The sequence below is a fragment of the Mesoplodon mirus genome (assembly GCF_964341445.2).
Source record: "Mesoplodon mirus genome assembly, chromosome: 12".
Taxonomy (NCBI): domain Eukaryota; kingdom Metazoa; phylum Chordata; class Mammalia; order Artiodactyla; family Ziphiidae; genus Mesoplodon; species Mesoplodon mirus.
This window is the reverse complement of record NC_138988.1, coordinates 30,780,695-30,803,653: the sequence shown is the minus strand read 5'-3', so window position 1 is coordinate 30,803,653 and position 22,959 is coordinate 30,780,695. Positions and strand designations below refer to the sequence as shown.

The window sequence follows — 22,959 nt, the reverse complement described above, 5'->3', positions numbered from 1 at the left end:
AGAAAGAATTCTCTGACAAACGTAGCTGATCTCTTATTAACCTTAAAGTGAGCTGATAAACAATTTGTAATTTTCCAGCATCTATCTTCTGAGTTTAAGAATAATAGATTAGAAGGAATCTAGTAAAACCAAATTGAACAGGTTTTATATTATACTCAAGGATATGCCATCTACAAGGTGAAGTGTAGCCTTATACATGGGACAAGCACAGTAGCCATTCAATAAGTGGTAGTTTAAAATATTATTTAAAGAACCAGGAGGAAAACAATTACTGATACTGCTTACAGAGATGAAAATAGCAGAGGCAAGCCAACTGATGCTTCTGGAGTGGGAAGATGATAACTTTTAAGTAAGTTTGAACTGTTTAGAATATAAAACTGGTTGTAAAACATTAACAACAGATATACCAACATCTGTGCATGCTTCTGCACATTAAAATACTGCAAAGCTTCAAGTGGCAATAGAAGTTATATTGCCACATAATCACAGAATTTTTTCAGTGGTCTTTAACTAAGGGTGATGGGCCAGTGTGGTGGAAGGTACACAGGCTTTTCTGGCCAGATCTCCTGGGTTTGATACTCTGCCTTGTCACTTATATGTGAACAAGCTAAACCTCTCTCCTTCCTTATCTTTCAAAAAAGTAAGGCCTCTCATGAGGGGTGAAAATGGAGACTGGAGATAGTATGGGACACCTTGTAGAGGGCCTGGCACATGGCAAGTACTCCAAATACTTAAAAGCCACAAACAAGGTTCTTAATCAAAGACCTCAATCTCAATGTGTTTAGAAAATAGCCTAGTACCTCTTAAATAAAGAAGGAAAATGACAAATTTGACTTGCTCCTCTTTAAAATTAGGAAGAACAAGACATCAAAGAAGATGGATTTCTTCCATAAACATTTGATTAGTAGGATGCTAACCTTAGCACTGGAATACTGGAGAACTGACAATGAAACGCCACAGTGTGTTGGTTAAACCACTAACGTATTTTCATTGATTCATACTTCTGATAGTCTCTTAATTTTTGTCAAGACTTTCTAGCTACAATTTCTGAAACTTCTGAGAATTTGAAACTGCTCCTCTTCATCAGAGTAACTGGCATATTGTTTGCATAACTAACTTCTCAGAAATGGAGATATCAAAATGTCCTAATAACTCTTGCAATTCCATATCATCACCTGGATTTTATTTTATTTTATTTTATTTATTTATTTATTTATTTTTTTGCGGTACACGGGCCTCTCACTGCTGTGGCCTCTCCTGTTGTGGAGCACAGGCTCTGGACGCGCAGGCTCAGCGGCCATGGCTCACGGGCCCAGCTGCTCTGCAGCATGTGGGATCTTCCTGGACCGGGGCACGAACCCGCGTCCCCTGCATCGGCAGGCAGACTCTTAACCACTGCGCCACCAGGGAAGCCCCATCACCTGGATTTTAAACCACAATTCCATTTAAATTATTTTAACATACGTCTATTCTAGACCAGTTTGCCTTGGTGGATAACTAAATTAGACACTAGATACAAAGAAAGTGAAAGAAACAAACCACCCTGTAGTATCAGCAGCAGTTCAGACAGAAAAATATTCAGAAAGAAGGCAGAGGGCTAGGAGTGAGTTCCACCTGGGAAATTTCTATGCCTAATTCAAATACTTTTACTGGTGACACAAATGTTATTTAATCACCAAGTTCTATAGCTTCAGCAATATACCCAGCAGTGCACTGACAGATAAGACTGAGATAATGACCTTGTTTTTTCAGAGACAAGGAAAGAGTGCAGTTTCAACAAAATATCAAATATCAGACTCTTTTTCCAAAGACTATTAATTGGCAGCAATGTCCAATTTAATAAATGAAATATTCTTCCCATGGTTAACAGTGTGGTTTATGAAATGCTGTCAGTCCTGCCCAAGTTCAATTCACTCCATCAATCATGAAGCTACACACCTACAGTTTAGTTCTGGGAACATGGCAAGTACATCGAGGGTGGTCTCTGAGGAATGACTGGAGAGACATCACATCCTGCTTCTAAATATTTTTCTCTCTTCAGTGTATCCTTGAAAAAATATCAACATGTTACCTGGAAGAAGTGACCCATTAATTCACTCTTTTTTTTTTTTTTTTTTTTTGCGGTACGCAGGCCTCTCACTGTTGTGGCCTCTCCCGTTGCGGAGCACAGGCTCCGGACACGCAGGCTCAGCGGCCATGGCTCACGGGCCCAGCTGCTCCGCGGCAGCATATGGGATCCTCCCAGACCGGGGCACGAGCCCATGTCCCCTGCATCGGCAGGCGGACTCCCAACCACTGTACCACCAGGGAAGCCCTAATTTACTCTTACGTTAACACTGGATTCAACGATAAGCAGAGGACAAGAAGCATATATAGTTATCACTTATTGAACAATCTCAATAATTAGTTTCTAGAATTTGATTGAAATTGAAAGGTCTGTTTTAGAATGCCAGGCATACTGGTTTACAATTCTAACTACTCATAAATAAGTACAAGAAAATATCCTGTTGGACTATGGGATACTAGTTCTACGTGTACTATCTCATTGAATACTCACAACAAACCTATGGAATAAGTATTGTTATTTTCTCCAAGTTTACATATGACATAACCAAGGCTCAAAGAGGTTAAGAAATGTGTCCATGGTCACATAAGTAAAAAGAAGCGAAGCTAGGACTCAAATCAGGTCTGTCTGATTTGAGCTGGTGCTCTGAACCACGGTGCCCACTGCTACTGACTTCTCAGTTCCGAAGAATGAAAATGTGGATAGACATGACACAGGGCCCTTTTTGGGGAAGGCCTTGAGGGCAGCAAAGGGAAGGATCAGGGCAGCATGAGGTCGATGGGCATCTGTGGTGGAAGCTGCTGAAGGAGGGAGCGTCACCCCTAAGTGAACCTCCCCAATTGGGCCAGGGTGATGTATAATATACAAGGCAACCTGACCCTGACACAGGTGTTTTGCAACAATGGAATATTGTTGTAGCTGAAGCAAGTCAGGGGTGAGAAAGACATTTATGAATTCTTCAAACAATGCAGTATTGTTAGAAAGACAGCTGTAAATAGCATACTTGAGTGGCAAATTCAAAGAGAGAAAGATGGCATCACTTTGAACAAAGAGTATTATATACCCTAGAAAATGCAGAAATTTATGTAATGGAATAATGCCTTTAGAACCCTAAAATAACTTACAAATTCATTTTTCTCTAAGTTTGTTGAGCATAAATTGCATTGAATAGTAAACTTTTATAACTTAAAAAATATATGATGATAGACATTCACTGCGCCAATACTGGGCTCAAGTTCAGGGAGGCGATGAAACTAATCCTTTTTTATTATCCCCAAAAAAAAAAGGCTTGATGATTAAGAAAAAAATTTGCTCACATCATACCATGGCCTAAAATATCTTTAAAAGTGTCTTTCCATAATTCAGTTCTGATTTTCAAACATGGAAATGTGAAAATTAAACTAAAAAGTTACACATATTTTACAATGTTTTTCCTATAAAAAGTCACGTCTTTTTTTCTAAAGAGAATACCTGAATTTGTAATTGGTAGCGTATTTTGTCATTCTTATGAAAATAACAATTCTTCAAAAACTCCAACTTTTTTCTGGAACCACAAAGACTGTTATATATGTCTTGTTTATTTGTTTAAAGGTGCACATAACAACATCTGCAGGTTTAAAATGATTCATTCAAAATTATTTGATTGCAGTTATACATGTGGAAAAGTTTAATTACCAGCTATCTATATGATTGCAATACTACCCAGAGGGCTGCACTTCTTTCTTAATTAAAAATATTTGAACTTAATAATAGAGAACTCTATTAAGATATGAATAAAACATTGCAAGAAAGAAGTTTACCAAGCAGTTAGCAAATCAATTTCAGTAAGCGTTTCTTAAAAATTACTAGTACTCTTCCATATTAGGGGATTAGGGGATTAGGAAGACAATTTTCTTGCACCTCCTTTTGTAACAGCCTTCATTTTTCTTCTGTCATAAAGTTGCTTCACGTTGGCATTTTGCGAGAGCACAGATTTTCAATGGGATGTTCACTTACAATTCCTGATTGTGGTACCTTGATGCCTAGGTTGATGGCTCAGACACATCCAGTCTGCCACAGCCCAGTAAATGACATGACCATCTGTCTGGTTACTCAAGTCCTAAACCTAAGCATCATCCTTGATTCTGCCTGTTTCTTCTTTCTTACATCCTGTCATTATTCCAGTAATCTGCTATGTCTCTTCATCTCCACTCTGAACTATCAGAGTAATGCCTCAATTGCCTTCCCTGCTTCTATGCCTGCCCTATTGAATCCATTCTGGATGCAGCCAGAGGAGACTTTTTGAATATAAATGTCATTGCCTTGCTTAATAACCTTCAAAGACTTACCATTGCATTTGGAATAAAGGCCACCCTCTTCACCATGTCCTTCCTGACCTTACATGATCTGGGCCTGTTTACCTCTCTGATGTCACCCTCTTCTACTTTTCCCTTGCCCATATGTCCCACCTACACGGGCCTTCTTTATTCCTCAAGATGCCCATTTTAGGAGCTTTGTACCTGCTGTTCCTGATGCCTAAAACATTATCCTCTAGTTCTCTGCATGGCTGCCTTCATCTTAAACTTTAGCTCTCACCTCAAATGTCACCTACTCAGTCAGATACTAGGTAAAGTGCCCACAATTCTATCCATCCTACCACTCTATTATATCACCCAGTTTTTTCCTTCCCAAGTCTTTATCATATAAAGTTTATAATCACTGTATGCACTTGTTTATTTGTTTCCTGTGTCTTCCAACAGATATAAGCTCCCTGAGGAGAGAGGCTTCATCACTGACATTGGTCAGTGTATCTCTAGCAGCTGGGAGAATACCTGACCTGATAAGCTGTCAACAGAAGAGGAGATGCTTTTACTTATTCAGAAGTAGAACGAGAATAAGTATACTCCATCACCTGGAGGTCCTTTATTTTAGAAACCTAGCTTAGGTGGTAGAACCTCCATACATATCAGAACTCTACATATAGGGACTATGATGCTAGCCAGCAAAGCTAATTTCACACCTGCATTCATATTAATATTAAATGGACTTCTAGTTCCAGGAGAATTCTCAAAATTTTCTTCTTGCATCAAGCACAATTCTTTTGAGTCATACCAGTAGAATCTTTCTAGGCCTGTCTGAGCTCATCAGGCCTGTGTTACAATTCAATACTGGGGCCACACTATTAAGTATTAAATCTTATATATATTGAAAGAAAAAAAGGTTTTTATTGAAATTAAATCTGATTTGTGGGGACTTCCCTGGTGGTGCAGTGGTTAAGAATCTGCCTGCCAATGCAGGGGACACAGGTTTGGGCCCTGGTCTGGGAAGATCCCACATGCCTCGGAGCAACTAAGCCCGTGTGCCACAACTACTGAGCCTGTGTCTAGAGCCCTCGTGCCACAACTACTGAAGCCTGAGTGCCTAGAACCTGTGCTCTGCAGCAAGAGAAGCCGCCACAATGAGAAGCCTGAGCACCACAACGAAGAGCAGCCCCCGCTCGCCGCAACTAGAGAAAGCCTGCGCGCAGCAATGAAGACCCAACTAAGCCAAAAATAAATAAATAAAATAAATAAATTTATTTTAAAAACCCTGCAGTTTGTGGATGCAATTAAGTTAGAAGAAGAAATAAAAAACATCCAGATTGGAAAGGAAGTAGAACTATCTCAATCTGCAATGACATGATCTTGTATATAGAAAATCCAAAGGAATTCACAAAACACTATTAGAACTAATAAATGTTCAGCAAGAATCCAAGATACAAAATCAATTTAAAAATCAATTGTATGGAGGGACCTTCAAGATGGCAGAGGAGTAAGATGTGAAATCACCTTCCTCCCCACAAATACATAAAAAATACATCTACATGTGGAACAATTCCTACAGAACACCTACTGAACGCTGGCAGAAGACCTCAGACTTCCCAAAAGGCAAGAAACTCCCCACATACCTGGATAGGGCAAAAGAAAAAAGAAAAAACAGAGACAAAAGAATAGGGACGGGACCTGCACCTCTGGGAGGGAGCTGTGAAGGAGGAAAGGTTTCCACACACTAGGAAGCGCCTTCACTGGCGGAGACAGGGGGTGGCGGAGGGGGGAAGCTTCGGAGCCACGGAGGAGAGCACAGCAACAGGGGTGCAGAGGACAAAGCGGAGAGATTCCTGCACAGAGGATCGGTGCTGACCGGCACTCACCAGCCCGAGAGGCTTGTCTGCTCACCCACCAGTGGGTGGGGGTGAGGGCTGGGAGCTGAGGCTCCGGCTTCAGAGGTCAGATCCCAGGGAGAGGACTGGGGTTGGTGGCGTGAACACAACCTGAAGGGGGCTAGTGCGCCATGGCTAGCCAGGAGGGAGTCTGGGAAAACATCTGGAGCTGCCGAAGAGGCAAGAGACCACTGTTTCGGGGTGCACGAGGAGAGGGGATTCAGAGCACAACCTAAACGAGCTCCAGAGATGGGCGCGAGCCGCAGCTATTAGTGCAGACACCAGAGACAGGCATGGGACGCTAAGGCTGCTGCTGCAGCCACCAAGAAGCCTGTGTGCAAGCACAGGTCACTATCCACACCTCACCTCCTGGGAGCCTGTGCAGCCCGCCACTGCCAGGGTCCCGTGATCCAGTGACAACTTCCCCAGGAGAACACACGGTGCACCTCAGGCTGTTGCAACATCATGCTGGCCTCTGCCGCCGCAGGCTCGCCCCGCATTCTGTACCCCTCCCTCTCCCAGGCCTGAGTGAGCCAGAGCCCCCAAATCAGCTGCTCCTTTAACCCCGTCCTGTCTGGGCGGGGAACAGATGCCTTCAGGTGACCTGCACGCAGAGGCAGGGCCAAATCCACAGCTGAAGCCCAGGAGCTGGGCAAACAAAGAGAAATGGAAATTTCTCCCAGCAGCCTCAGGAGCAGCAGATTAAATCTCCACAATCATTTTGATGTACCCTGCATCTGTGGAATACCTGAATAGACAACGAATCATCCCAAAATTTAGGCGGTGGAGTTTGGGAGCAACTGTAGACTTTCTGCATCTAATTTGTTTCTGGTTTTATGTTTATCTTAGTTTAGTATTTAGAGCTTATTATAAGTGGTAGATTTGTTTATTGATTTGGTTGCTCTCTTCCATTCATATATATATATATATATATATATGTTTATCCTTTTTCTCTTTTTGTGAGTGTGTGTGTGTATGCTTCTTCATGTGATTTTGTCTGTATAGCTTTGCTATTACCATTTGTCCTAGGGTTCTGTCTGTCCATATATTTTTTTTTTAGTATAGTTTTTAGCGCTTGTTAGCACTGGTGGATTTGGTTTTTGGTTTCGTTGCTCTCTTCTTTCTTTCTTTCAATATTTTATTTTAATAACTTTATTTTAATTTATTATTTTTTCTTTCTTTCTTTCTTTTTTCTCCCTTTCCTTCTGAGCCGTGTGGCTGACAGGGTCTTGGTGCTCAGGCTGGGTGTCAGGCCTGAGCCTCTGATATGGGAGACCTGAGTTCAGGACATTGGTCCACCAGAGACCTCTGGGTCCCACATAATATCAAACGGCGAAAGCTGTCCCAGAGATCTCCACCTCAATGCTAAAACCCAGATCTACTCAACGACCAGCAAGCTCCAGTGCTGGACACCTCATGCCAATCAACTAGCAAGACAGGAACACAACCCCACCCATTAGCAGAGAGGCTGCCTAAAATCATAAGTTCACAGACACCCCAAAACACACTACCAGACATGGTCCTGCCCACCAGAAAGACAAGATCCAGCCTCATCCACCAGAACACAGGCACCAGTCCCCTCCACCAGGAAGCCTACACAACCCACTAAACAAACCTTACCCACTGGGGGCAGACACCAAAAATAACAGGAACTACGAACCTGCACCCTGCGAAAAGGAGACCCCAAACACCGTAAGTTAAGCAAAATGAGAAGACAGAGAAATACACAGCAGATGAAAGAGCAAGGTAAAAACCCACCAGACCAAACAAATGAAGATGATATAGGCAGTCTACTTGAAGAAGAATTCAGAGTAATGATAGTAAAGATGATCCAAACTCTTGGAAATAGAATGGAGAAAATACAGGAAACATTTAACAAGGACCTAGAAGAACTAAACAGCAAACAAACAACGATGAACAACACAATAAATGAAATTTAAAATTCTCTAGAAGGAATCAATAGCAGAATAACTGAGGCAGAAGAACGGATAAGTGACCTAGAAGATAAAATAGTGGAAATAACTACCTCAGAGCAGAAAAAAGAAAAAAGAATGAAAAGAATTGACGACAGTCTCAGAGACCTCTGGGACAACATTAAACATACCTATATTTAAATTATGGAGGTTCCAGAAGAAGAAGAGAAAAGAAAAGGGACTGAGAAAATATTTGAAGAGATTATAGTTGAAAATTCCCTAATATGGGAAAGGAAATAATCAATCAAGTCCAGGAAGCACAGAGAGTCCCATACAGGATAAATGCAAGGAGAAACATGCCAAGACACATATTAATCAAACCATCAAAAATTAAGTACAAAGAAAAAAAATTAAAAAGCAACAAATAACATACAAGGGAATCCCCATAAGGTTAACAGCTGATCTTTCAGCAGAAGCTCTGCAAGCCAGAAGGGAGTGGCAGGACATATTTAAAGTGATGAAAGGGAAAAACCTACAACCAAGATTACTCTACCCAGCAAGGATCTCATTCAGATTTCACAGAGAATTAAAAGCTTTACAGACAAGCAAAAGCTAAGAGAATTCAGCACCACCAAACTAGCTTTACAACAAATGCTAAAGGAACTTCTCTAGGCAGAAAACAGAAGAGAAGGAAAAGACCTACAATAATAAACCCACACAGGCGCTCAGGGGCCCAGTTGCGGGCTGCCAGGCCATGTCGCGCAGAGTTTGTGGCCGGTTCGCCTCAGTGCTGTGGGGGACACGCGCACAGCCACCCGTGGTCGCCCAGAGGTGTGTGCACACGTCGGTGTCGCGGCCGTCCCCAGACCAGAGTGAGCGGACGCGGGAACCGCCCTGCACCTTCGACCCAGCGCTGCTGGAGTTCCTGGTGTGCCCGCTCTCCAATAAGCCGCTCCGATATGAAGCATCGACAAATGAACTGATTAACGAAGAGTTAGGAAGAGCCTATCCAATTATTGATGGGATTCCTAATATGATACCACACGCAGCTAGGATGACACATCAAAATAAGAAGCAAGAAGAAATGGAGCAGCATTAGATCATACTTAAAAACGACAACACACACAACTAAATTTTCTAAATACCATCCACCTTTTAAAAAGTCAGAGTGGAGGGTAATAAGTGGAGGAGAAGAATGTTTCTGTCTCTTCCTATGTTGACTGTCCTTATTCCGTTGGTCTCGTTAGCAGGGCTGTTACACTCGGCCTCTGTGGAAGAAAACTTCCCACAGGGCTGCACTAGCACAACCAGCCTGTGCTTTTACAGTCTGCTCTTGCCGATTACCATACCCGTTTATGTGTTCTTCCACCTTTGGACCTGGATGGGTATTAAACTTTTCAGGTATAATTAATACAACCAGAGCCAAGATGGCATATCCTAATGATAGGCTTGAGTGTCTGCCTCTGAAAGCTCAACTACATGGAAATACTGGACACCCACTTAATTTGCAAGAAAGATGTTTTGCCTAGCTTCTGTCAGAGGTTTAGGACTAGGGGAGGCTTAAGCTGCAGAGGCTTCTTTATTGTACTTTGGTTCTGCCCTTGTTTTCTGAAGGTTCTTATTTATACCTGGGGTATCAGGAGAAACATTTCAACAAAGTGTCTTGTTGGAAATTAATAGCCCGAGCCATCATCTGATGACATTATTTCTTATTCCATTCATAATTAAGAGTTACTAATCTGAAATCTTATATGTTTATTTTACATTCAGAGTCTGGTAAAGTCACATGTTAAGGATGACAGAAATAATTCCAGAGGAGCTCTGTTGGGGTAGTTGTAGAGAAATGCATTTGAACTAATGTGGTATAAAACTGTAATAAAATGGAAACTTCATGTATTTGCCAAAATTCTGAGTTTGTAAAATTACCTTCATTTCTTCGGCATCACATGCTTACATTAATAATAAGAAAATAAGATATTGACACTTTCCAGAAAACAATTTGTAGTTTTGTGAGGTTTTTATCCCCTTTGGTCACTAGAGTGTGATTCTAAGGAAGAGAAAATGTAAAATATTCTAAATTTTAAACTTAGAATATTTAGAGAGACACATAATAGCCAAAATAGAATAATTTCCCAGGAAAGTACGTGCCTCTGGAGGTAGAGGTGGGGTTGAAAGATTTGCAAATAGCTGATTGTGTCCTACTGAGTTGAGGGCTATGTTTTGGGGCACATTTCAGTTTATTTTCCTGCCATAGGAGACCTATTTAAATAGCACTACTAAGGGCATGAGCATTTTACACGTTAATAGTTCCTGATTCTCCAGAACTTTCAACAAGATTGATCAGTACAATAACTCAGAAGTATAACATAAATATTTCAGTAGTTACCCTAAAGAAACCTAAGAACTGAATATAACCTTAACTGATTCTTAATAGAACCTTAAAGTAGTTTAACAGAACCTTTATATAGCGATTCTTCCTCTTCAAAAGACAAAACAAGAGGTTGGATGTGTTTTCTGTTGCATTAATTCAATATATATACTGTAGTACAAGTCATGTTTTAAAAACTACTCTATGGCAAGGACTTCCCTGGTGGCACAGTGGTTAAGAATCTGCCTGCCAATGCAGGGGACACGGGTTCGAGCCCTGGTCCGGGAAGATCCCACATGCCGCAGAGCAACTAAGCCCGTGCGCCACAACTACTGAAGCCCACCCACTCTAGGGCCTGCATGCCACAACTACTGAGCGCACGTGCTGCAAATACTGAAGCCCGCATGCCTAGAGCCCGTGCTCCACAACAAGAGAAGCCACCGCAATGAGAAGCCTGCACACCACAATGAACAGTAGCTCCCACTTGCTGCAACTAGAGAAGGCCAGTGCGCAGCAATAAAGACCCAATGCAGCAAAAAAAAAACAAAAAAAACAAACAAAAAACCCTCCTCTATGGCAATATAAAATAACATGAAAGATAATAGAGGTACCCATCATTTCCTGAAATGGCAATATTTTTCTTTTTAATTTGCTATAAATCTCACTATGGTCAGTGTAAATGAAAGAATTTTGCTGATAAAATAAGCACTGTATTCTGAAATCGACTGTGGCAATGATTGCACGATTCTGTGACTATACTAAATCCATTGAGTCGTACAATGTACATGGTTGAATTGTATGCTATGTGACTTGTATATCAATAAAGCTGTTACCAAAATAAATAAATAAACCCAAAACAATTAAGAAAATGGTAATAGGAACATACATATCGATAATTACCTTAAATGTAAATGGATTAAATGCTCCAACCAAAAGACATAGACTGGCTGCATGGATACAAAAACAAGACCCGTATATATGCTGTCTACAAGAGACCCACTTCAGACCTAGGGACACATACAGACTGAAAGTGAGGGGATGGCAAAAGATATTCCATGCAAATGGAAATCAAAAGAAAGCTAGAGTAGCAATTCTCATATCAGATAAAATAGACTTTAAAACAAAGACTATTACAAGAGACAAAGAAGGACACTACATAATGATCAAGGGATCAATCCAAGAAGAAGATATAACAATTGTAAATATTTATGCACCCAACATAGGAGCACCTCAATACATAAGGCCATAAAAGGGGAAACTGACAGTAACATAATCATAGTAGGGGACTTAAAAGCCCACTTTCACCAATGGACAGATCATCCAAAATGAAAATAAATAAGGAAACACAAGCTTTAAATGATACATTAAACAAGATGGACTTAATTGATATTTATAGACATTCCATCCAAAAACAACAGAATACACATTCTTCTCAAGTGCTCATGGAACATTCTCCAGGATAGATCATATCTTGGGTCAAATATCAAGCCTTGGTAAATTTAAGAAAATTGAAATCGTATCAAGTTTCTCCTCTGACGGAGCTGGAGGAATCAGGCTCTATGATGTCAGACTATAGTACAAGGCTACAGTAATCAAGATAGTATGGTACTGGCACAAAAAGAGAAATATAGATCAATGGAACAGGATAGAAAGCCCAGAAATAAATCCACTCACTTATGGTCACCTTATCTTTGATAAAGGAGGCAAGAATATACAATGGAGAAAAGACAGCCTCTTCAATAAGTGGTGCTGGGAAAACCGGACAGCTACATGTAAGAGAATGACATTAGAACACTCCCTAACACCATACACAAAAATAAACTCAAAATGGATTAAAGACTTCAATGTAAGGCAGGATGCTACAAAACTCTTAGAGGAAAACATAGGCAGAACACTCTATGACATAAATCACAGCAAGATCCTTTCTGACCCACCTCCTAGAGAAATGGAAATAAAAACAAAAATAAACAAATGGGACGTAATGAAACTTCAAAGCGTTTGCATAGCAAAGGAAACCATAAACGTTCTCTCTCAGAATGGGAGAAAATATTTGCAAATGAAGCAACTGACAAAGGATTAATCTCCAAAATCTACAAGCAGCTCATGCAGCTCAATATAAAAAAAAAAATAAACAACCCAATCCCAAAATGGGCAGAAGACATAAACAGACATTTCTCTAAAGAAGATATATAGATTGCCAACAAATACGTGAAAGTATGCTCAACCTCACTAATCATTAGAGAAATGCAAATCAAAACTACAGTGAGGTATCACCTCACACCAGTCAGAATGGCCATCAACAAAAAGTCTACAAACAAAACATGCTGGAGAGGGTGTGGAGAAAAGGGAACCCTCCTGCACTGTTGGTGCACTGTTGGTGGGAATGTAAATTGGTACAGCAAATATGGAGAACGGTATGGAGGTTCCTTAAAAAAACTACAAATAGAACTACCATCTGACCCAGCAGTCCCACTACTGGGCATATACCCTGAGAAAACCATAATTCAAAAAGAGTCATGTACCACAATGTTCACTGCAGCTCTATTTACAATAGCCAGGACATGGAAGCAACCTAAGTGTCCATCGACAGATGAATGGATAAAGAAGATGTGGCACATGTATACAATGGCATATTACTCAGCCATAAAGAGAAACGAAATTGAGTTATTTGTAGTGAGACGGATGGACCTAGAGTATGTCATACAGAGTGAAGTAAGTAAGAAAGAGAAAAACAAATACCGTATACTAACATATATATATGGAATCTAAAAAAAAAAAAAAAAAGGTTCTGAAGAACCTAGAGGCAGGCCAGGAATAAAGATGCAGACGTAGAGAATGGACCTGAGGACAGGCGGAGGGGGAAGGGTAAGCTGGGACGAAGTGAGAGAGTGGTATGGACATATATACACTACCAAATGAAAAACCAATAGCTAGTGGGAAGCAGACGCATGGCACAAGGAGATGAGCGAGGTGCTTTGTGTCCACCTAGAGGGGTGGGATAGGGAGGGTGGGAGGGAGATGCAAGAGGGACAAGATATGTGGATAAATGTATATGTATAGCTGATTCATTTTGTTATATAGCAGAAACTAACACACCATTGTAAAACAATTATACTCCAATAAAGATGTTAAAAAAAAGGGAAAAAAATCAATTGTATTTCTACACACTAGCAATGAACAAATCAAAAAATGAAATTAAGAAAAAATTACATTCACCGTATCATCAAAAAGAATATAATAGGAATAAATTTAAGAAAAGAAGTGCTAGACTTGTACACTGAAAACTATAAAATATTGCTGAAAGCAATTAAACACATATAAATGAAAGACATCCTATGGATTGGAAGGCTCAATATTATTAAGATGAAAATATTCCTCAAAGTGATCTATAGATTTAAGGGAATTACTATAATTACTCCAGCTGTCTTTTTGGCTGAAACTGATAAGCTGGTCTGCAAATTCATATGGAAATGCAAGGGACCCAGCATAGCAAAAACAGTCAAGATAAGAAAGAACAGGGCTTCCCTGGTGGCGCAGTGGTTGAGAGTCCGCCTGCCAATGCAGGTTACACGGGTTCGTGACCCGGTCCGGGAAGATCCCATGTGCTGCGGAGCGGCTGGGCCCGTGAGCCATGGCTGCTGAGTCTGCGCGTCCGGAGCCTGTGCTCCACAATGGGAGAGACCACAACAGTGAGAGGCCCGCGTACCACAAAAAAAAAAAAAAAAAAAAAAAGGAAAGAACAAAGTTCTTCCTGATTTCAAAACTAGTCTATAAAACTATAGTAATTAAGACAGTGTGGTACTGCATAAGGATAGACATATGATAAATAAAATAGAATTGAGAGGTCAGAGATAAACCCTTACTTGTGTGGGTAAACTGATTTTTAAAAAGTGTGGTGAGACATTTCAGTAGGGAAGGAATAGTCCTTCAACCAGTGGTGCTAGCACAACTGCATAACCACATGCACAAAAATGCAGTTGAATCTCTACCTCTCACCATATACAAAAATTAACTCAAAATGCTCATAGAATTAAATTTAAGAGCTAAAACTACAAAATTCTTAGAAGAAAACAGGAGTATATTTTGTGACTTTGGATTAGGCAATAGTTTCTTAGATATAATTCCAAAAGCACAAGTAATAGAAAAAAATATATAAACAGGATTTAATCAAAATTAAAATCTTTTAAGCTTCAAAAGACACCATCAGGAAATGAAAAGACAACTTAGAGAATGAGTGAAAATATTTGCATATCATATATCTGACAAAGAACTTGTATCCAAACTCTTACAACTGAACAATAAAAAGACAAAAAAATCCAATTAAAGAATAGGCAAAAGATTTGAATAGGTATTTCTCCAAAGGAGAAACACAAATGGCTAATAAGCACATGAAAAGACGCTCAATATCTTTAATGATCAGAGAAATACAAACCCAAACTACGATGAGATACCACTTCACACACACTAGGATGGCTTAAATAAAAGACAGACAATAAGAAGTGTTGATTACGATGTGGAGAAGTTGCCTCCCCTCCCCCACCATTGCTAGTGGGACTGTAGAATGGTACAGACACTTTGGAAAACAGTTTGGTAGTTCGTTACAAGTTAAATGTAAAGTTCCATATGACCTAGCAATTCCACTCCTAGGTATATACCAAAGAGGACTGAAAACATATCTCCACACAAAAACTTTGATATGAAGGTTCATATCAGCATCAATTCATAACAGCCAAAACGTGGAAACAACTGCCTATCAACAGATAAATGAATAAACAAGTATGGCATATCCATATAACAAATTATTATTCCTGCATAAAAAGGGATGAAATGCTACAACATGGATGGACCCTGAAAACAAAATGTTAAGTGAAAGAAGTGAGACACAAAAGGCCACATATTGTATGATTCTATTTACGTGAAATGTCCAGAACAGGCAAATCCTTAGTGACAAAAAGTAGATTAGTGGTTGCCAGGAGTTTGGGGGGAAGGGGGAATGAGGAATGACTGTTAATGGGTATGGAGGTTATTTTGGGGTGATGAAAATGATCTAAAATTAGTAGTGATGGTTGCACAACTCTGTAAATATTGTAAGAAAAAAGTTGACTTCTATACTGTGTGAATTAAATCTCAGTAGTTATTTTTTTTAAAAAGTCACCCTGTGGTTTTTTGGGATCTGAAGAAAAATCCCTTTGTGGAATTAGTAAGCACACAACACTCTTTTGAGGAAACTTTGTTTTCACAGGTTTTTGGCAGCAAACATCAAGTGGAGAGAATGTCAATTATTAGAATGCTTTCACTATGACCATGAATTTTTTTTTGAATGGCGTCTCTTTAAGAACCCTTCATTTCCAGGGGCCTCCCTGGTGGCGCAGTGGTTGAGAGTCCGCCTGCCGATGCAGGGGATACGGGTTCGTGCCCCGGTCTGGGAGGATCCCATATGCCGCAGAGCGGCTGGGCCCGTGAGCCATGGCCGCTGAGCCTGTGCGTCTGGAGCCTGTGCTCCGCAACGGGAGAGGCCACAACAGTGAGAGGCCCTCGTACAGAAAAAAAAAAAAAAAAAAGAACCCTTCATTCCCATTGTAAATTCACTTTGAAATGGGGAAGAATGCCGATGGCTTCAATAATTTTATATCCTATTAAACTGAGATTATCACATTCACAAATGTGAGCCACAGATTGTAGTGACCACATGGGTTGTTGGAGAGTAAATTTTTTTAGCCTGAACTTTGACACTGAAGTCAAACCTCTCTGCACAAAAGGGAAGCAATGCCTTTGTGCCTTTATCCCCTCATCAAAGATAAAGCTCCTTCTCCCTTTCATCCCATTGAAGTGACTGCTCTGTCAGTCTCCTTAGCTGTAAAATGGAATAGTAATATCTCACAGGGCTCCTGTGTAGAACACTCACACATGTCAGCCTTGTGCTTTGTAATCTGCAGTGAGCAGCTCTAGAAGCGTCTCCTGAAATAACCCAAGTAGTTTTTGGGAGTTGTCTTATCCTAAAAGCTTCTTAAATTAAGAGAATGGGTGAGGGAAAGGCTCCTCTCCTAACTTTGGTCCCTTTCCTCCTTTCATTATTCCCTGGTATTAGCAGAGAGCACTATCTTTCACAGCCAGTGTACTTTGCTGAGTGCCCAGGTACTTAAAGTTCATTTGTGCCTGAGACTCCCAAGCTGATTTTCATGCTCTGGTTTTATTTCTACAGAAAGATAAAACAATTGAAAATGAACAATCTTTTGGATATAGGATGACAGATTCTATCTAATAGAAGGTGGTGGCAAAGAAATTAGGGGGAAAATGGACTAGAATGCTTCTCAAAGACTTGTTTTTGGCAGCCCAGTATTGACTACAGTCAAGTGAAACACTGTTGTAGAATAAACCTGTAAGGTTAGTTTCTTAGCTGTATTCTAATTATTAGCATATCCAAAGAAAAAATTACATTTGGGTAGGACAAGAACATTCACTTTAGAAATATTTTCAAAAATGAAAAACATGCAAAAATATTACTGACCAGTTCTATCCTAAATGACCATAAGACAGATCCATTTTCGTTAGGTTAAGTGATTTATTATTCTCTTACAAACACACATACACTAATGTACGCAAGCATGAGAAATAAAAAGAGGAAAATACATTTCAGTTTTATCTTTGGATGTTTCCTGAAGAAAGGCCATCACTTTTATGACTTAGCACATGTTTGTGCAGCATGGCATGGTGGACACAGGCACTATTGTTCTAGATTCAGACAATCTGGGTTCAAGTTGTGACTCTCCAACTAACTGTTGTCCTTAAACAAAGTGTATATAACTCTTCTGAACCTCACTTTCCTTATCTGAAAAATGGGGATGGTGTTAGTTTCTACCTCTCAGGGTCACTGTGAGAATTAAATGAAACACTTCATGGAAAAAGGCTTGGCACAATGACTGTCACATAGTAAATGTTTAAGAAATATCAGCTCTGATCACAATGGTATGAAACTAGAAATCAGCTATTCGAAGAAAGCTGGAAAAATCACAAATATGTGGAGATTGAAAAAGATGATACTGAATAAACACTGAGTCAATAAAGAAATAAAAAAAGAAATTAAAACTACCTGAAGACAAATGAAAATGAAAATATGATATACCAAAATCTATGAGATGCAGCAAAAGCGGTATTATGAGGGAATTTTACAGCAATACAGGCCTACCTCAACATATAAGAAAAATCTCAAATAAACTATCTAAATTTACACCTAAAGGAACTAGGAAAAAAAAGAACAAATGAAGTACAACCTTAGCAGGAAGAAGGAAATAATAAAGATGAGAGTGGAAATAAATGAAATAGAGTCTAAAAAGACAATAGAAAGGGGATGGAACCAAGATGGCGGAGTAGAAGGATGAGCTCTCACTCCCTCTTGTGAGAACACCAGAATCACAAATAGCTGCGGGACAATCATCGACAGGAAGACACTGGAACTCACCAAAAAAGATACCCCACATCCAAAGACAAAGGGGAAGCCACAATGAGTCGGTAGGAGGGGTGCAATCACAGTAAAATCAAATCCCGTAACTGCTGGGTGGGTGACTCACAGACTGGAGAACACTATATCACAGAAGTCCACCCACTGGAGTGAAGGTTCTGAGCCCCATGTCAGGCTTCCCAACCTGGGGGTCTGGCAACGGGAGGAGGAATTCCTAGAGAATCAGACTTTGAAGGCTAGTGGGATTTGATTGCAGGACTTCGACAGGACTGGGGGAAACAGAGACTCCACTCTTGGAGGGCACACACAAAGTAGTGTGCACATTGGGACCCAGGGGAAGGAGCAGTGACCCTAGGGAAGACTGAACCAGACCTACCTGCTAGTGTTGGAGGGTCTCCTGCAGAGGTGGCAGGTGGCTCTGTCTCACTGGGAGGACAAGGACACTGGCAACAGAAGTTCTGGGAAGTACTCCTTGGCGTGAGCCCTCCGAGAGTCCGCCATTAGCCCCACCAAAGAGCCCGGGTAGGGTCCAGTGTTGGATTGCCTCAGGCCAAACAACCAACAGGGAGGGAAACCAGCCCCACCCATCAGCAGTCAAGCGGATTAAAGTTTTACTGAGCTCTGCCCACCAGAGCAACAGCCAGCTCTACCCACCACCAGTCCCTCCCATCAGGAAACTTACACAAGCCTCTTAGATAGCCTCATCCACCAGAGGGCAGACAGCAGAAGCAAGAAGAACAACAATCCTGCAGCCTGTGGAACAAAAACCACATTCACGGAAAGACAAGATGAAAAGGCAGAGGGCTATGTATCAGATGAAGGAACAAGATAAAACCCCAGAAAAACAACTAAATGAAGTGGAGATAGGCAACCTTCCAGAAAAAGAATTCAGAATCATGAAAGTGAAGATGATCCAGGACCTCGGAAAAAGAATGGAGGCAAAGATCGAGAAGATGCAAGAAATGTTTAACAAAGACCTGGAAGAATTAAAGAACAAACAAACAGAGATGAACAATACAATAACTGAAATGAAAACTATACTAGAAGGAACCAATAGCAGAATAAATGAGGCAGAAGAACGGATAAGTGACCTGGAAGACAGAATGGTGGAAGTCACTGCTGCAAAACAGAATAAAGAAAAAAGAATGAAAAGAAATGAAGACAGCCTAAGAGACCTCTGGGACCACATTAAACGCAACAACATTTGCATTATAGGGGTCCCAGAAGGAGAAGAGAGAGAAAAAGGACCCGAGAAAATATCTGAAGAGATTATAGTCGAAAACTTCCCTAACATGGGAAAGGAAACAGCCACCCAAGTCCAGGAAGCGCAGAAAGTCCCATACAGGATAAACCCAAGGAGAAACATGCCGAGACACATAGTAATCAAATTGGTAAAAATTAAAGACAAAGAAAAATTATTGAAAGCAGCAAGGGAAAAACGACAAATAACATACAAGGGAACTCCCATAAGGTTAACAGCTGATTTCTCAGCGGAAACTCTACAAGCCAGAAGGGAGTGGCATGATATACTTAAAGTGATGAAAGGGAAGAATCTACAACCAAGATTACTCTACCCAGCAAGGATCTCATTCAGATTCGATGGAGATATCAAAAGCTTAACAGACAACCAAAAGCTAAGAGAATTCAGCACCACCAAACCAGCTCTACAACAAATGCTAAAGGAACTTCTCTAAGTGGGAAACACAAGAGAAGAGAAGTATTGATAATTACCTTAACTGTGAATGGATTAAATGCTCCAACCAAAAGACACAGGCTTGCTGAATGGATACAAAAACAATACCCATATATATGCTGTCCACAAGAGACCCACTTCAGACCTAGAGACACATACAGACTGAAAGTGAGGGGATGGAAAAAGATATTCCATGCAAATGGAAATCAAAAGAAAGCTGGAGTAGCAATGTTCATATCAGATAAAATAGACATTAAAATAAAGAATGTTACAAGAGACAAGGAAGGACACTACATAATGATCAAGGGACCAATCCAAGAAGAAGTTATAACAATTATAAGTATATATGAACCCAACATAGGAGCACCACAATACATAAGGCAACTGTTAATAGCTACCAAAGAGGAAATCAACAGTAATACAATAATAGTGGGGGACTTTAACACCTCACTTACACCAATGGACAGATCATTCAAAATGAAAATAAATAAGGAAACAGAAGTTTTAGATGACACAATGGACCAGATAGATTTAATTGATATTTATAGGACATTCCATCCAAACACAGCAGATTACACTTTCTTCTCAAGTACACATGGAACATTCTCCAGGATAGATCACATCTTGGGTCACAAATCAAGTCTCTGTAAATTTAAGAAAATTGAAATGATATCTAGCATCTTTTCTGACCACAACGCTATGAGATTAGAAATCAATTACACGGAAAAAAACGTAAAAAACACAAACACATGGAGGCTAAACAATATGTTACTAAATAACCATGAGATCACTGAAGAAATCAAAGAGGAAATCAAAAACTACCTAGAGACAAATGACAATGAAAACACGAAGACCCAAAACCTATGGGATGCAGCAAAAGCATTTCTAAAAGGGAAGTTTATAGCTATACAAGCCTACCTCAAGAAACAAGGAAAATCTCAAATAAACAAGCTAAACTTGCACCTAAAGGCACTAGAGAAAGAAGAACAAACAAAACCCAAAGTTAGCAGAAGGAAAGAAATCATAAAGATCAGATCAAAAATAAATGAAATAGAAACAAACAAAACAATAGTAAAGATCAATAAAACTAAAAGCTGGTTCTTTGAAAAGATGAACAAAATTGATAAACCATTAGCCAGACTCACCAAGAAAATGATGGAGAGGACTCAAATCAATAAAATTAGAAATGAAAAATGAGAAGTTACAACAGACACCACAGAAATACAAAGCATCCTAAGAGACTACTACAAGCAACTCTATGCCAATAAAATGGATAACCTGGAAGAAATGGACAAATTCTTAGAAAGGTATAACCTTCCAAGACTGAACCAGGAAGAAATAGAAAACACGAACAGACCAATCACAAGTAATGAAATTGAAACTGGGATTAAAAATCTTCCAACAAACAGAAGTCCAGGACCAGATGGCCTCACAGGTGAATTCTATCAAACATTTAGAGAAGAGCTAACACCCATCCTTCTCAAACTCTTCCAAAAAATTTCAGAGGAAGGAACACTCCCAAACTCATTCTATGAGGCCACCATCACCCTGATACCAAAGCCAGACAAAGATACTACAAAATAAGAAAATTACAGACCGATATCACTGATGAATATAGATGCAAAAATCCTCAACAAAATACTAGCAAACAGAATCTAGCAACAACACATTAAAAGGATCATACACCAAGATCAAGTGGGGGATTCTTCAATATACACAAATCAATCAATGTGATACACCATATTAACAAATTAAAGAATAAAAACTATATGATCATCTCAATAGATGCAGAAAAAGCATTTGAGGAAATTCAACACCCATTTATGATAAAAAACTCTCCAGAAAGTGGGCATAGAGGGAACCTACCTCTACATAATAAAGGCCATATATGACGGACCCACAGCAAACATCATTCTCAATGGTGAAAAATGGAAAACATTTCCTCTAAAATCAGGAACAAGACAAGGATGTCCACTCTCACCACTATTATTCAACATAGTTTTGGAAGTCCTAGCCATGGCAATTAGAAAAGAAAAAGAAAGGAAAGGAATATAAGTTGGAAAAGAAGAAGTAAAACTATCACTGTTTGCAGATGACATGATACTATTCATAGAGAATCCTAAAAATGCCACCAGAAAACTACCAGAGCTAATCAATGAATTTGGTAAAGTTGCAGGATACAAAATTAATGCACAGAAATCTCTTGCATTCCCATATACTAATGATGAAAAATCTGAAACAGAAATTAAGGAAACACTCCCATTTACCATTGCAACAAAAAGAATAAAATACCTAGGAATAAACCTACCTAGGGAGACAAAAGACCTGTATGCAGGAAACTGTAAGACACTGATGAAAGATATTAACGATGATACCAACAGATGGAGAGATATACCATGTTCTTGGATTGGAAGAATCAATATTGTGAAAATGACTATACTACCCAAAGCAAACTACAGATTCAATGCAATCCCTATCAAATTACCAATGGCATTTTTTACGGAACTAGAACAAATAATCTTAAAATTTGTATGGAGACACAAAAGACCCCGAAGAGACAAAGCAATCTTGAGGGAAAAAAATGGAGTGGGAGGAATCAGACTCCCTGACTTCAGACTATACTACATAGCTACAGTATTCAAGACAATATGGTACTGGCACAAAAGCAGAAACTTAGATCGATGGAACAAAAGAGAAAGCCCAGAGATAAACCACACACCTATGGTCAACTAATTTATGACAAAGGAGGCAAGGATATACAATGGAGAAAAGACAGTCTCCTCAATAAGTAGTGCTGGGAAAACTGGACAGCTACATGTAAAAGAATGAAATTAGAACACTCCCTAACACCATACATAAAAATAAACTCAAAATGGATTCAAGACCTAAACATAAGACTGGACACTATCAAACTCTTAGAGGAAAGCATAGGAAGAACACTCTTTGAGATAAATCACAGCAAGATGTTTTTTGATCTACATCCTAGAGTAATGGAAATAAAAACAAAAATAAACAAGTGGGACCTAATGAAACTTCAAAGCTTTTGCACAGCAAAGGCAACCATAAACAAGACGAAAAGACAACCCTCAGAATGGGAGAAAATATTTGCAAATGAATCAACGGACAAAGGATTAATCTCCAAAATATATAAACAGCTCAGGCAGCTCAATATTAAAGAAACAAACGACCTAATGCAAAAATGGGCAGAATACCTATATAGCCATTTCTCCAAAGAAGACATACAGATGGCCAAGAAGCACACGAAAAGCTGCTCAACATCACTA

At 39.7% G+C, this 22,959-nt stretch overlaps 2 protein-coding genes across 7 annotated transcripts in view; one reads left to right on the top strand and one right to left on the bottom strand.

Annotated features, from left to right (window-relative positions):
- The window catches only part of CFAP20DC (CFAP20 domain containing), a 287,059-nt gene that overhangs the window by 69,002 nt on the left and 195,098 nt on the right, over positions 1-22,959 (bottom strand). The gene's annotated exons all lie outside the window — the stretch shown is intronic.
- LOC309814196 (phosphatidylinositol N-acetylglucosaminyltransferase subunit Y-like) lies at positions 9,351-9,763 on the top strand (the record flags this gene model as incomplete). The annotated part of the gene is made up of 1 exon (XM_082639715.1): positions 9,351-9,763. One exon carries the CDS (start codon positions 9,351-9,353, stop codon positions 9,564-9,566), a length of 216 nt encoding a protein of 71 aa, XP_082495841.1. The 3' UTR covers positions 9,567-9,763.